Source organism: Squalius cephalus (assembly GCF_949319135.1).
Source record: "Squalius cephalus genome assembly, chromosome: 18".
Lineage (NCBI taxonomy): Eukaryota > Metazoa > Chordata > Actinopteri > Cypriniformes > Leuciscidae > Squalius > Squalius cephalus.
Genome location: NC_137139.1, coordinates 26,297,416 through 26,313,985, shown reverse-complemented (window position 1 = coordinate 26,313,985; position 16,570 = coordinate 26,297,416). Strand labels below are relative to the sequence as shown.

At 36.3% G+C, this 16,570-nt stretch overlaps 1 protein-coding gene and 1 long non-coding RNA gene across 5 annotated transcripts in view; both read left to right on the top strand.

Moving 5' to 3' along the window:
* Nucleotides 1-36: 36 nt before the first annotated feature.
* LOC307145512 (chitinase-like protein 3) lies at nt 37-7,216 on the top strand. Of its 4 annotated transcripts, none has more exons than XM_079848736.1 (13): nt 37-126; nt 343-489; nt 714-776; nt 1,771-1,830; nt 2,818-2,850; nt 3,070-3,238; nt 3,707-3,754; nt 4,220-4,385; nt 4,487-4,596; nt 4,688-4,745; nt 5,792-5,980; nt 6,076-6,156; nt 6,258-7,216. In XM_079848736.1, the coding sequence occupies exons 4-13, from the start codon at nt 1,797-1,799 to the stop codon at nt 6,624-6,626; spliced, it is 1,257 nt and encodes a 418-aa protein (XP_079704862.1). In that variant the 5' UTR covers nt 37-126; nt 343-489; nt 714-776; nt 1,771-1,796; the 3' UTR covers nt 6,627-7,216. The 4 variants fall into 4 exon arrangements, with proteins under 4 accessions (XP_079704862.1, XP_079704863.1, XP_079704864.1 ...); XM_079848737.1 differs by having other exon boundaries at nt 314-489; nt 1,785-1,830; XM_079848738.1 differs by lacking the exons at nt 37-126; nt 343-489 and having other exon boundaries at nt 502-776; nt 1,785-1,830.
* Nucleotides 7,217-11,859: 4,643 nt separating this feature from the next.
* Nucleotides 11,860-16,570, top strand: part of LOC307145924 — a 42,048-nt gene continuing 37,337 nt past the window's right edge. Inside the window, exons 1-2 of the long non-coding RNA XR_013819020.1 lie at nt 11,860-12,022; nt 14,250-14,385. This is a non-coding gene — a long non-coding RNA (uncharacterized lncRNA). The remainder of the gene's footprint in view (nt 12,023-14,249; nt 14,386-16,570) is intronic.

Sequence of the window (16,570 nt, the reverse complement as noted above, 5' to 3'; positions counted from 1 at the left end):
GCTTTACAGTAATTACACTGCTTACCAGCAGGGAGCAGTAGCCTGGTTCATAATATTATTTTACTTCAGCTTCCACATGAGTCCTGACCTTATACTGTCTGGTACTGACAAATTAAGTGTTTTGTGGTAAGTGTTTTCCATTTTAAGTTTAGCATTGGCACATTTGCTTGTAAATTACTTTACATTGTATCTTATATCTGCGGACTCATTGACTAAACAGATGTAGCCTATAGATAGCTCTGTAGGACTGACTCACCATTGTGACTCAAATGTAAACTTTAAATACAAATTGTTAAATTAAGGATGTATACAGGCTGAAACAGACCATCACTCCTTTTCAAGAGGTGGCGATATGCTGCTCTTCGAGCTGGTTAAAAACACAAAACTTAATCTGGAGTGAAGAAGGGGATCACAGTCTTTAAGCCCATCAGCAGGGTTGCCAAACCCGCGTTTTCCCCGCGGAATTGGGAGAATCGCCGCGGGTTAAAGGTTTGACATAGTACATAAATTATATTCGACTAAAATCTTTGTATTGAAAGGTTTTATATTCTACCAAAGATAAAACTGTGCCTGATGTTAAGTTTTGTGAAGGACCGCCACCGGGAGCCTTAATTTGAGTTGTGTTGTTGGGATACTTGTGGTCTGTTTTTGTTCGGCCCTTGGGCTAGTTTTGTTACGCAGACCTGGCAACCCTGTACCATCTGATTCAACAGGCGTCCTTGAATGTGAAATCTCACTTAAACCACACGAAATGAGCTAAATTTCAGAAGCTACATGTAAGTACTCTTTAAAGAATCATGGGTAACACTATTTTGCAGTGTCCTTGTTACACGTTATATGTAGTTACTGTAGTAATAACTATACATTATACATAATTGCATGCAACTAACCCTAAAACAAGCCCAAGTCCTAACCCTAATGTAAGTACATGTAGTTCATTATTATTCTTGTGATTTGTTATTCTTTATATTTTTCAAATACAAAGATATTATTTGAATCTGTGGTTGTGTGATTTCTGGGACAGGAGGTTGGATTATCCTGGTACTCTCTCCAAGGGTTAATTTTCTTTATTTAGGCTAATTTAAGTTACTTTGTTTTTATTACTTTGTTACTGACTCCCCAACCCTAGATGGGTAGTTATGTAACACACAGTACACTGTAACACAGACACCTTAAAATAAAGGGTTACACTTCATTTAAGGTGTCATTGTTACAGTGTAATTATATATTTGAGTAATATTAAGTAACTTCATGTACTTACTATAATGTTAGGGCAGGATTAGGATTTGGTTGGGTTAGTTGAGTTAGGGTTAGTTGCATGTAATTATGCATACTTTACTGTTATTACTATGGTAAGTACTTGTAACATATGTAACAAGGACACTGTAAAATAAAGTGTTACCAAATAAAGTGTAATCGAATCATGCCATAATTTCAATATACCTTGCCTACATTTGTAAAACTGTTATGAAATTCCTGCGTGTGGTTTTTTTTATGTTAATCACATAATACATTAACTCTGAATACATGGGAAGAGATTGCAGACCTAATAGAATTAATCAGAAATCAATTGGCAGAAATGAATGCTTACTTAATAAATACATATGTTTTAACATAAATGTAGCATGTGTAGAAAGAAACAACACAGGCCTGTTGTACAACACTAGTCTTCAGGATGTGGGCTTGTCATCAGCAAAGTGTAAAAGCTGAAGGGAAACTGTTGGGACAAGTGTTGACAGGAAGTGGTTTCTGTATGTTTATTATGTACAGTTTGTCTTTATCAGACCATACACCAGATGACTGCTTCAGGCACAATGCAGCTCAACAGAGGCAAGTATACTCTGCGTTATGTATTTTAAATGTTATTTTGAGACTGTTATTTTTGATCTTCAAACCATTGTGCATTTGATATTTAAATGTTGTTATTAAACCAGTATTTTCAGCAGATGATAGTTTTTCATGTTTTACTAAGCAGCTTAAAAGTGATGAATAATTTTTCTTTTAACATATTTTAAATTCACTATACCGTTCAAAAGTTTGGGGTCAGTAAGATTGTTTTTATTTTTTTTATATTTTTTTTTATTTAATACATTACATTTATCATTTATAACAATTATAACAACCAGCACTGTTTTTTAAGCAAATCTTCATATTAGAATGATTTCTGAAGCATCATGTGACACTGAAGACTGGAGTAATGATGCTGAAAATCAGCTTTGTCGTCACAAGAATAAATTACATTTTAAAATATATAATATAGAAAATAGTTACGTTCAATTTTAATAATATTTAACAATATTACTTTTACTGTAAAAATATATACAGCAAATACTTTTTTTTAATACGTGCTTAGAGACTACAAAAATCTTACCAACCACAACATTTTGAACAGTGCAGTATATTAATATCTAAAGTAGCTATTCGCTGATGTTGAATTTGAATCTGTCAAAAAATAACAGATTCTTATGTCACATACCACAAAATATAATTAAACAACATAAAATGATTTAGTATGTTAGACCTCTTAAAGGTATTGTATCTAATATGTTGTATCTTTTTTTGCCATTCGTTGCTACAAAATTGTGCAGTTGAATATTTTCTGTAAAAACACTTACACAGACATCAGGAAGTGGTTTTTAATGCAGGTTTCCGGAACACTGGAACAGCCACAGGCCTTCTAACTTGCACTTAAAAACAACTGTTGCAAACTACTTTTTAACATCTTTCATAGAAAAATCTTGAATATTGATGAATGTATCAAGTTATTAATAATTATAAATATTTTAAATAATTTTCCTATTGTTGTTTTTTCCCCAGCTTTTGCATTGCTTTGCTTGGTGATTTCAGTGGGTAAGTGCACTACCTGTTTAAAATGTCATTCAACCACCTCTCAAGCAGAACGTTGTATTTGTTACAAGCACACCGCTGCTAGATTAGAGAGTACTCGAGAGGGACACTTCTGAGAGGCAAAACATGCTTTAACTGAAATAATAACCTTAGGCTACTGCTGAGGGCATTCAGAGTGATGATAATAATAAGAACAAGTTCTGCTTCACTCGTCCATCTCAGGTGCGCAGAGGAATCACAGACTGACCTGTTATCTGGATGTTTTAACACACCGCACACGTGAGGGTCCATGCACTCATATCATTCTCCCCTCGATCTCCAGTGATGAAGACCTTTACCGCCAAAGCTTGTCGGAAGATGACCGCATTATTCTTAGAAAGATGAAGGAGAGGTCTGATTATTGATATCTCTTTCTAGACTCATTATTTGACTGGTGTTCTGACATTTTTACAAATTGACAATAAAACAACCACTTGTTCAATTCCACATGCAACATGATCATATATCCATCCATCCATCCATCCATCCATCCATCCATCCATCCATCCATCCATCCATCCATCCATCCATCCATCCATCCATCCATCCATCCATCCATCCATCCATCCATCCATCCATCCATCCATCCATCCATCCATCCATCCATCCATCCATCCATCCATCCATCCATCCATCCATCCATCCATCCATCCATCCATATATTGCATGTATTGTTTTCAGTAAACTTTATTCAGCAGTAGTTGTCCATTTTGACCACAGCTAATGTCATTTCAGACTTTTACACAGACTTTTATTCAAAAAAAAAAAAAAAAAAAAAATGTATGTATGTATATTCATAGAAATATATAACTTTTCCCAGAAATCCAACTTTGAAGATTTTGCTTGGATTGGAAGTCAGATCATCAAGGTACCAAACATTTCAACCTACTAAAATCACACCATTAATGATAACTATAACAGTAACTATATTAGCGTCCACACCAGCGCACAATATTGTTGTTTATAATTAGTGTGTACTCGTTAAAAGTTGAATGAATTCTGATTGGCTCTCAATGTTTTTGTCGTTTGTCAGGTCATTGTGAAAGTGATTCCAAGATCGTTTCTCTGTCTTTATCATTACAGTTCTGGTGGACTTATCTATTTTTTATTTTATTTTAAATGATTTTATAACTGTATTTATTGTTATCATTATAGTTATCGTCCTTGGTGTGAACAGGCCTTAAGATTGAAATCAGTTTTTTTGGACTACTTTAAATGTACTTACTGATGAAGAAAAACTCTGAATAACTGAGTTTCTAAAAAATGAATTGGATGAAGTATTCACAGTTCACATTAGCATCACCTGACACCAACTCAATTTGCTGTTGTTTAGGTTGGAGCTGATGTCTGCTAATGAGGGCAGTGTTGAGAATTTCACTCAAACGGTATTGGCATTCTTGAAGGACAAGAGTTTAGACGGTCTAGACGTGATTTGGCAGGACGGCCTCACTTCTGACGCATCTACCAGAAGCAAAAATCTGTTCTCAAATTTCCTGAAGGCAAGGACTACTATTTTCATACAAATCACTAATGAGTTTTACTTTAGAAACAACAAATATATAAATCTTATTTTAACCACAAACTTCCATGTTGTCTGCAGAGTCTAAAAGGCACTTTTGATGAAGAAACAGATCCTCTACTTTTGTCAGTGTCTGTACTAGAGCCCATTGACAACAGTGCGGTCAGTTATGATGAACGAACACTTTCACAGTGAGTCTCGTTCTTATGCACCATTCATATTTCACTTCTGCTCAGTTTATTTTATTTTTTTTGTACTTAATAGTTTCTCTCTTTTTTATAGGTATGTGGACTTCATCTCCATTCTGCCTGCTCATCTTGAAAATGATGGACTATACATTGTAAATTGCTCACATTTATTACAATTTGCTATGACAGCCATTTATTTGTTGGGTTTAAAATATACTGTATTGCATCCCACGTGATGTAAACGAACAATAGGTCAAACACCATTTCTACCACTAAAACCATTTCCCAAAAGGAAAAATTAGCATTTGTAGCATTTGTAACTCTGTTTATACACGCTGTGAGAGTGTGTGTTACAAATCAGGAATGGCGAGAGAACATTGTGCTTGGTACGTTTTTCATCTTCAAACCAAACTTGGGTCTTCAGCCGACAAATTTTAAATCCCGTCTGGCTAGCGCGCTTCCCATAATGTTTACGCATTAAGTCAGTAGGCGGAGAGGAGGCGGTCTTTTGTGGTTGTTCGAACACATGAGCGTTTACACTATGAAAGCAATGCGTTTGACTACCTCTGGAAGTGGTCGAAAGTGGACAAGCTCAAAATGTTTTAGACCTCGTTTCCACCTGTATTTAGCGTTGTGAACTTGTGATTGACCAAAGCGCATCTTAATACCAGGTGGAAACAGGGCCTAAATGTTGTTGCAGGATCAAGAAGTATGAAGATCTGTAATATTCATGTAAATCATATTTAGTTGTTACCCATCCAACAAAAATATGTTCTAAGAGTGTTATGTAACGTTCCCATTAAGTTATGAAAACGCTATTTCTAATCGTTCAAAATGTCCAGTTTTTAAAAAATGTATTAAAAACATTTTCATTTTGTAATTTTGCAAACATTATGGGAACGTTACTTTTAAATTATCTCTGAACGTTCTGAAACAAGTAATATAATATTAGAAATGTTAGAAAAAAAGTTCCATGAATGATTTAAAAATAATGTTTTTGCATCAACTTCTTGAGAGCATTATTAAAGATCAGATAACTTTGAACTAATGTTCTATTAACGTTACTGAAAGAACGTTTGTTCTTAACTTTGAGAGAACCTTGCCAGAACGTTAGCCAAAGTTCTGAGAACGTTCCCTGTTTGCTGGTTAGCACATTAGCATTCTAACTCGTTTAACTCATATTTCTTTTACTTTATAGAACAAATCAGTCCAACACTGGCAGGATCAGCAAGTTGACCTGCAAAAGCTCAATCTGGTCATGCCTGGTTTTCTCCGGAGGTCACGTCGAAGGCATCATCATAGACATCATCCCACGCATGATGACGTGAATTCAGAGGAAGGAAAGAAGGATCACATCCATGTTTTGGGCTTACACATGGGTGGTCAGGTAGGCTATAACCATTAGCTTAGCATTAATTATTAGCTTCCTCAGGGAGAGCTTAGGCAAAATTGTTTAATGATCTGAAACTCTTATACTTTCAGGTGTGTCAGGTCATTAAAAGTGGACAAGAGCAGTTTATTACTTTAACAATTCTTTCAGATGAGCATAGTCTTGTTAAGGAGGTAAGTGAAGTATATTTTTAAATCAGTAACATAATGTAAACTACTAAACAGATAATCAGAAGATAAGTACAAGAAATGATATTGCGTTTATTAATGTCCAGGTGCTCCAGGAAGGCTTTGGTGGCATAGGGGTTGTCTTCATAGATCTAGACGTCTTCGTTAACTCCATATGTGTAAACATTAATCAAGATGAAAGGAAAATTGTTGAATCAAAAGTGATTATGCATTCCCATCATGGGCGTGATGATCATAATCACAGAAGGGACCATCACCACAGCCACCACCATCATCGCTCTTCCCGTCTTCCTCATGGCAGCCATGATACTGGTCACCATCACCACAGACGTCATCCCCACAGACATGGACATCATCACCATGGTCATCATCATCGCCATCATCATCGCCATCACCCCCATCCAATAACTTCTCAAAGCAACATGACCCGGGAAGAACAGCGGGGCCTGGAGTGAACTTGCATGGGATGTATGTTAATGAAATCCATGCAAATGAGGTGTTTTAAGTTTGGAAAGTTTAAGTAAGTTTAAATAATCAAACAATATATACAAATATGATATTAATAATACAAAATTTAAACATTACTTTTTACACATTACAAGTTTAAGTTTGTAAGTTGTAAGTTAAGTTTGGATTGTAGTTATGTCAATGACATTGCAATATGGTAATATAAATGATTTTTTTTTTTTTTGTATTATAGTAATTAGAATAATTTTGTTTTGTTATTTTTCTTTTCATGTTTTCACTAATTGCTTATTATCAGTGGTGGAAATGGCAGAGATTCATTGGATGACCCTAGTTGGGGTCATCCAATATTACATATTTTGTATTTTTAAACCATAGATGCCGAAAATCCCACTATATTTGTTTATGTATGAAATTTGGCACACACATTTCCAGCGCTGCTTATTGTGAGAACGTAACAATATAATCATGCTTTTTTTGTGTGTTGAAAAACAGATATTGTGTGTCTGAGAGCTTGATATATAATATAAGCTTGATGACAGATTAATACAGCATTATGAAATAAATATGTAGCCCAAAAGTCTCAGGTTTCACATTCTTTTCTTGGACAGTAATGCAAAGCTGTGAGAGATTCATGCTTGTGCATGTGGATGTTCCTCAGCATCTGAGTTCATTAAGCTCCAAAGCTATAATTGTATGACTGAAATTACGGTTCCAGCAAAAGCTTATTAAAACCAGGCTTGGATGAACCAGAGCTCGAGCCTCTTGAGGGCGTCTGGCTTCTGCGTTTGGAGCGGCAGGTGTAGGCATGGCTGGCCCAATGGCGGTGATATCTGCTTTAGTTTATGCATGAGTAGATTTATGAGGCTATTACTTGGACGTCCTGGGGTACATCACACAAACACACACACACCTGGTTCTCCGGCTGCCTGTGGCTCACAAGTGCAGTGGCACATTGGGTATGTACAAGGATCCAGCTGCTTCAGGCTTTAATTGGGAGCATTTGGAGACTCGTGTAAATTACAGGCCATTCTCTCCTTGTGTGAGAACACGTTCCTTAATGTCATCTCTGCATCACAGGCTGATGATTGTCATTTAGCATCTTTTAGAGAAGAATGTGTTTGTGTTAATGCACATTTTTTAATTCAGTTCAGTTTTCTCCCATAAAAACTGATGGCAAGTATTTAGTAGCATCTTGGCATGATTAATGTAACTTTTGTTCTTTATTTTCTTATTTTGGAACACTATAGAGGCAAATTATCATTTAAAAAATAATAATAATAATATATATATATATATATATATATATATATATATATATATATATATATATATACAAATCTTTTATTTGATAAAAATCTTTAAAAAAAATTGTTTTCTAAGATTACTCCCCCCCCCCCCCCCCCAAAAATTTTTTTTTCTTTTTAACACCGATCACAGAAATGACAAAAAAAAAAAAAAAACCCAAAGGACAAGTGTTTTACTGTTTATATTATTAATTATTAATAATATTAACTTTTTTTTTTGCACATTTGTTAAACCTTACAATTATTTTCACATGTGAAAACAAAATGAGTAATAGGGAGCCCATAAAGGGACATGGTGATGGAAAAAAAGATGAGATGGTAGGAAAAATAATATGTCAATGCTCTTGCGTTCACTCGCAAAATGTTTTGCGTTCACCCGAGAAACTTTCCGATCGCTCGCAAATAACAACAAAGTTTTGTGAGCAAACGCAGTTTCTCGAGGGAAAACAAAAGCATTGAAATATATTTTTTCCTCCCATCTCATATTTTTCACCATGTCCCTTTAGGGGCTCCGTAGTTCAACCAATCCATCCATCCACCAATCTGGAGTCAAACCATTTAATATTATTCCATAAACTGTTTTAAATTGTTTTTATTTTGAGTTTCCTGACTACTTGACATCTATTCATAAACGAAAAGTGACATGTTTGTCATCATATTTGAGAATAAGGCAGTACAGCATGCCTTTAAGCGTTTAATGTCAATTATTTCCCCTCATTTCTCACATCTGCATGACATTTGACTCAAAATGTCTTTAAAAAAAAGTTACAAGATTATTTAATCAATATCCAAGTGTGAGCAAGTGATCCATATCCCACTTCGGGCAGCTATTAAATTATGGTTCCTGCCAGGACACAGTGAAATGGCAAAACCAGGCAACCATTTGTCCGTTTTCTGCCAAGTGAATTAGAGAAGGGGAAATTGTAAGCACAAGATAATTGTCTTTTGGGACCGTTTTTGCCTAGTGCCATTTTGATAAAGATACAGTATACTCCCAATTGAATTGTGTCTTTGAGTATTTGAAGTTTATTAATCTATAAAACTCATACGCAAGGCTGAAAACCAACCAACAGCACTGAGATATGTTCCTCTCTGTCCTTTCATTAAAATGGAAATTCCAATTTGCACCACCCTAACAAGCAGCTGACAGCATAAATAAACCACTTCATTTTAGCCCGACTTAGAGATGACACACAAGTGCTTTTACAGAATCAAACAACCTTTGGACAGTGATCAACTAGTGTGATTAATCGTACAGATCTTCTCCTGACAAAATCTGTTGTTTACAGAATATGGTGCTATAAATCTCTGGCCAGCGCTGGCCATTACAAACCAATTCTGGACATTGCTGGTTGGCTAATATTAAAATTTATGTTGTCCATTGTCTCACTCCACTGGTCTGATTGCAAATAAATGTTCCATGAATGGTATTAGTAATTAATTTAGGCATAAAATTGCAAAGCCTCTGCATTCGGTTAGAGGATTTTTAATTGCTTAAAGTCCACTTGAGCAACTGGGCCATGCATCATATAGCATACAATTAATGTTGTCTGTTTGCTCCAATATGAGAAATGAAATTCCCTGAGAAAAGGGATTTATGCCAGGTTGTTTATGTGAAGTTGCTATGCTGTTCTGAGTGGCGTTTTACCACGTTATGTGGTGTTTTGGGGGTTACTTGGTCGAAAGAGACTCCTTCAGTGTACGTCTGTGAGACTTTTCACCTCTTTTATTGTCTAGCAGTCGAAAATCATAAGAATCACTTCCAAAAATCACACCTCTCCTTATTAAGCTGAATGATTTTCATCATGTTTGTAGCCCAAACGATGAACGTGGTTTCACTAAGTAAAACATGGCTGTCCCTAACCCTACCCCTAAACCTAACCCTACCCATAAGTTATCCCTAAAATCAGAGAGAAATGATGTAAATAACACTGATGTAGAACCACCTAACTCTGGTTGTAAGCTTAAACTTCGACATAAACTGTAAAAGTGTCCCTCAGATCTGATTGGTTGATTGGAATGTTGTTCCAGAATCAACAAAGATGTTGATCCAGGAACATGTACTTTGTGAAATCACGTTCAAAAGGCAGAAACACATGGTACGAGTTTAAAGGTCACTTTAAGGTAAGTCAAACACCACGGTCAGTAATGCAACTATACAATCTACTTGAATGGGGAAACATTTAAGATCTAGGTATATACTGTTCAGAGTTATAACATACTTTGATATTTCACTCACTTTTCCCCCCATTATATCACTGTAAAAAGAGATCAGTTGACCGAACTTAAAAAAGTGAGGAAAATTAGTTTGCATAACTTAATATTTTCAATTACGCATTAAGTTTATTACTTAATTTTAATGCAAAGTGTTTCCTCACATTTTTAAAGTTAAGACAACTGATCACTTTTTACATAGTTCACTTTCAACAAATTCTCTGCAAAGTGCCATCTGCCTGATTACGCACACTCTCTCTTGACCTTTGTGTAAACAGAAATGAACCAGTAAAGCATTAAGAGAAAAGAACTCATCGCCGGAGAAGAAAGAGCTGGCAAGGAGCCTCTGTCTTTCTGAACTGAACCCAATGCCATTTTTCTTCAGCTGAGCTGAAATGATTGGCAGCATTCATGAAATTCAGATGTTAAAGATATCTTCTTCTAATTAATGCAAATGGTGGCCCGCGCTTTGTTCAGTGGCCGGACAGAAATTTAAACGGACCGTGTAAAGCTGTAAACATGCTCCCGAGGGATCTCATTATGAACTATATGAAGAGGTCAATGCACACTCTGTCGCCTCCATGCATGTTAATATTGTAACATGCTTGTATGTGCTGAGTGGTTGATTATGTATTGGGGTGATTTCCATTATTACACTGACTCCAAAAACCGGCTCCATGCTCATGACTGTGTTTACTGGGGTAATGAGTGCGGATAGCTGTGTGTTTGTTTGAAAAATAATGGAATGGCTGTTTGATGTGTGATTCTGCTTTGGTGTATGTGCCCGTTTTCCCCATCAGCAAATCTGAGCAGCACGCTTATCTTACACATGCACACACATATGGTGTCCACTTTTACTGTCAATCACAACTCCATCTGATTATATCGTTCAGCTAATATTTTGTGGTTGGCTGGATTCAATAGAGCGCATGCAGTGAGCACAGGAGGGAATAGAGGTGACCATAGTGAGCCATGTAGCTATTTACTTTAAAAAATGATTTCAGTTGCATGTGAGTTCACGATGGCGGATTTTGTGGTTCACAATCCATTCTACTAAAACTAGCTGTTCAGAAACCTCATGTGGTGATCAATGAAAGTTCATTTTCTCTGACCTTTAGACCCGGTAATGAGGCAGTTATTTGTGTGCTATAGTGTTAAGTGATGTGAACCATATCTATATTGTATATAATAATAATATTGTTATTATTTTACACAGGTCAAAAGGAGTAACCCTAACAAAGCTTCTTGATACTCAAAAATTCATGATATTTGTAAAAAAAATTGCATTAATATGACTTGTATGAAAATATGAAAATGATTAATATTCAAAGTGAATGGAAAGTTTTAGTAATTTTTAGGCTACATGGTGGTGGTTACACCACCCTCAAATTTTTAGAGTTTTCAGAAAATGGTATAAACGCAGGCCTATACAAAAATGAAAGCAAAGACTACATTTCTAAAAAGTGACACATCTCTTTTATCATCTTAGGCTTTCTTGTTTGTGCCTTATTTTAACCATATTTAAATAAATAAAAATTCTCCAGCGAGTGTAAGAATAATAATAAAAAAAAAAAAAAAAAAATAGATCAAATATGATCTGCAGTGTTTATCTGGACCACTGGAGGGCACTGTGGTTCTGTCAAGTCAACCTGGAGAGGTTGAGTAAAACTTCTATGAAGGGACTCGTTTGTGTTGTGAAGCCGCCACACAACTTCGGAAACATACGGTTTAAAAAGTTTGCTTTTAAATCACAGATGTAATCTCAACAGTATACGTGAGTAGGAGATGGCTTACAGACGGGATCTGTCTGTGTTAAATGCGAATGGGTTCCCGAGAGATGTCAAAGATGCAAATGCACAAATCAGGTAAAATCATCTAATGATACTGAACATTCCCTGGAGACCCGATCACTTTGGTGCATGTTGGGCTTGGGAGTGGGATGATCTAAGACTGAGGGGACTCAGGGGAGGGGGGAGAATTAAAGCACAGGTATTTGAAATCCCCTTTTATCCAATTAAAGTCGAAGCGAACATAGATTTTTAAAAGGACACACACACACACACACACACACACACACACACACACACACACACACACACACACACACAAAAATGATGTTAATTTTCACAACAGTTACACACTCAGATGTAGGTACGTTATCCGTACACATTCCCATTCGTTTCCTTTGGATCTGCTAAAGCTTTGACCTGGGCTGCATCCGAAATCTCATACGTCCATACTATAGCAGGTGAAAAACAGTATGTGACATAAATATGTCCGAATTCACAGTAGCCTACTCAAAAGAATAGGCAAAAAGTACCCAGATGACCTACTACTTCCGGCAAGATTCTGAAGTGTGCATATGATGGACACTTTACTGTCCCATGAGGCCACTGGAAAGGATATGAATGGCAATGAAGCGATGTAACTGACGGTTGGTCACATGATAATGACAGCATGTCAGGTTTACACTCATACTACACACACTCATACTATGTATAACATACTTTTTTACACGTCGTGAAGTAAATACTTATTCAAAATAAGTACCTACACAAGAAAGTATGCGATTTCGGACGCAGCCGTGCTGTTCGTCATGTGAGTACGAATAGGCTGAATGAATGATTCAGTGACTCATTTATAACACAAAAGGTCACCCAGTTTTCGCCATCTACTGGCATAATGAAAGAAAGAGAAAAGGCCTCATAATGAATCAGTGAATGAACAAATCTTTTTTGGTGAATGGGTTTAAAATATTCCAATCTGAAATTTATTCAAAATAATATTCATCACAACTAAACCAGGTGTTGACAACCTTTTTCAACCAAGGAACTCTCCACCCATACACTCTTGTCCAACCCAAGAACCCTATAAAATTAAAAGGCAAGAGTTTATTTGTTGACTTAATATAATATCTTTTATTAATAATATCGAGAAATCGCACATAAAAAAAAAAACATTTAGAAATAAATGTTTAAAGCTACACTGTGTAGGATTTTCTCCCATCTAGCGGTGAAATTGTTTATGACTACCAACTGAATATTACTTTCTAGCCCCTCCCATTCCGAGGGCGTTTTAACTCCAAATCTGCCGGCAGTCGCGAGTAATCTCCCCCTCGCACGGTGCCACTGAGTGTAAAAACGCGAAAGGCGAAGCTTGAATTTCCAGGTATGTCCCTCTTTGGCTAATGTATTTTCAAGATGGAGGCGCAACATGGCTGCCGCCATTCGAGCGACTCACTCGTATTTATTCTAAATGGCAGATTCTACGCTTATGAGAATACTTGATTAGCCTAGTTGGTAGAAGTAATTACACATTAATGAGCATATCATTTTGAAAGAAAGTGTTTTTTGCTAAGAATCAACTTAAAAAGTGACACAGTGTAGCTTTAAACACTTATTGCATATATAGACATTTCTGTATGTCTTACATTTGTCAATATATCTGTCTATTCAACCCTGGTTGAAAAACCTTTGAGTAAAAAGCTGAATTAAGAGGATGTCAATCAATCATTCTCGACAGAAGAACATTGATTTGATGTCCATCTGTTAGAACTTTATTGTAAAGATCATATTTGACATTAGGTTTGCTAATGGGAAGCGCATGCTGTTAAAACGCTTTTAAGTCAGTGCAGATGCCATATTTTTTATATGATGTGACAGACAGAGGTACAGTCTGTTCAATGTTGTTCCGATGTGAACCTAACAAACTTTAAATATGTCTTTTTTTTCAGACAAAACGCATTATTTTAAATGTGTCAAATATGATGCTTAAGTCTATTTTGGGCTGTAATGAATTATAATTGTATACAAGCACACTTGTATGCTTCTCTTTTTAAATATCTCCGATAGCATGGCACACAATGCAAAAATGCCTACATGCATCATCTTATTCAAAGTTTGGATGAGACTTTGTGAGAATGCATGGACGATTCTGTTATGCCATGTGTGTCTCCATCTGTTTTCATGCTTGTGTGAGAGAGACAGAATTCATTTTTTGACATTTATATGTGTGCATGAGGGACAAACAAAAATAGTAGTTGTCAGAGAGAGTGGCAATATACTCATGTTGTTATGTGTTTCTCTTTGACAGAGCCCAGCTGCACCAAGGCATTGTCTTCATTGCGCTGTATAGATGAGTTTTCGGCTGCTTGCTGTGTCATGGCATTTCAACGCCATCAGCAAATCATTACTGATCAGAGAGGAACAGGATGACAGACATGTCAGATGTAAGATATGCATCATGTCACACATAATTTTTTTGCCTTCTTGCATTACAAACAACTGGACGGAACATAATGGACGTTTATAAGCGCGTTAACTCCCATACATTGCCGCTAGAGATGCTTATCCCACCCCAGATTCATCTGATTGGTCCATTGTTGTACAACCAATATTTAGCCGCAGTTTCCATTTGTTTTTTACTTGACCCTGCGTCTTAAATGCAGCAAGATTTTAACCTCCTAGTGATATGATGATGGTCTTTGTTCAGATTCTGTAACTATTTCAAAATGGCTCATGCTTCACATTAGCGGTCATTTAATGGCTGTTTAAATAAAAAATACCAATTTGGGAGGGTTGCTGAAAAAAGGCCTGGCATATTCACTGTACAAGAAAGCACCAGCCAAAAGAAGCACACACCACAGATAAAGGTGCAAAAACTGCATCTAAACTTAAAGGGATAGTTCACAAAAAATGAGAATTGTGTCATCATTTACTCACTCTTATGTTTTATTTTTCTCTGTAGGGCATAAAAGAAGATTTTTTTTTTTGTCTGTACAAGGAAAGTCAATGTGGTCTAATTTTCTGGACATATGTCTTCTTTTGTTCTGTAGAGAAAATAAAAGCATACAGGTTTGGAGCAACATGAGGGTGAGAAAATAATGTCAGACTTTTGTAATTTTGGATGAACTAGGCTACCCCTTTAAGTTCGGATTCAGTTGTGGCTCCTTTTTTGTGGTGTCGAATTCAGTGCACTTTTGAGAAACATGGAAACACAGTTCTTGTGTATATCATCAATTCATTAACTGGCAGAAGTAAAGATTCTCAGCTATTGTTTGGCCTTAGAGGACTTTGAATACTGGAGGAACTGTGTAATGCTTTGTTATACTTTATGGCACTTTTTTGAAATCTCGGCTATGCCCGAAATCACCACCTATATGGAAGGCAGGTTCGTTCCTAGAGAGCCAGAGAGTGGGAGCCTAGAGAGTGAATGAGGGTTTAGGGGGCGATTTTGGATTCAGTCAATGAATGCTCAACGGGTAGACTAGAGAATATACGAATTAATTCCCAAATCTGACCAGAAGATGGCGCCTGCAGCTGAATCATCCATCCATCCATCCATTTTCCAAACTGCTGGCCCAATGTGGCTACAGCGTAATATCATACAGGTATAAATTCCTTTTTTTAATTGATTATTAAATTGTTTAATTAAGGTTTATACATAGTTTACATGACTACTGGAGCTGTCAGATTGCTAAGTTTCAAATAATTATTAGCAAACACAAACTATGCAAAAGCGGCAGCCATTTTGGCACACTCAGTCAAAATTCGCTCACTCATTCAAACTGGTCATGAAACAGCCATTACCCTCTGCTTATTCACCATGCATAAAATTAATAAATATATATATATATATACACACAAAACAAATGACCAACAATACGTATGAAAGAAAAGCAAAGTAGGTTTTCTAGGGCTATATAAATTTTAAATTTATATAAATTTATATAAATTTTAGCTTATAAATTTTTATAATTATAATTATTTCAGACATAACTATTCCCAACTGCACATTTAGAAAAATACTGTTTAAAAAAAAACATTGGTAATTCTCATCTCACGCTCTTATTTTTTATTAGAATGCTTAATTTCCAGTTAGTTAAAATATTTCAATGAACTCGAAGCTCAAATTGGACCTGATTCCGTTAATTCCATATACGCATTTAATTGGAACTCTATGCAGTGATAATGAAAAGGTGTCTTGACAGCCTCAGTTACTATCTCGAACAGCCACAAAAGACCGCCTACTCTCCACCTACTGATCTAATGCATAAACATTTTGGGAAGTGAGCTAGCCAGACGGGATTTAAACTTTGTTGGATAAAGACCCAAGTTTGGTTTGACGAAAAACATACCAAGCACAATGTTCTCTCACCATTCCTGATACTTCTAACACACACTCACAGTGTTCGGCGTAGTTTTGCGGCTGTCAGAGCAGAAACGAAAGCTGCTGCTCGCCGTATGTTTTTCCGTAGTCTCCGGTCGTGTTCATCTGTAAATAGCGTGCATAACATTTACCCGCCCATAGACCCCCCCCCCCCCCCCCCCTCGAAGAAATAAGGACAAAAGAGACGGATTAAAACACCAGGTGTAAACGGGAATGTGTCTCCCTCATCTTAATACCAGGTGTAA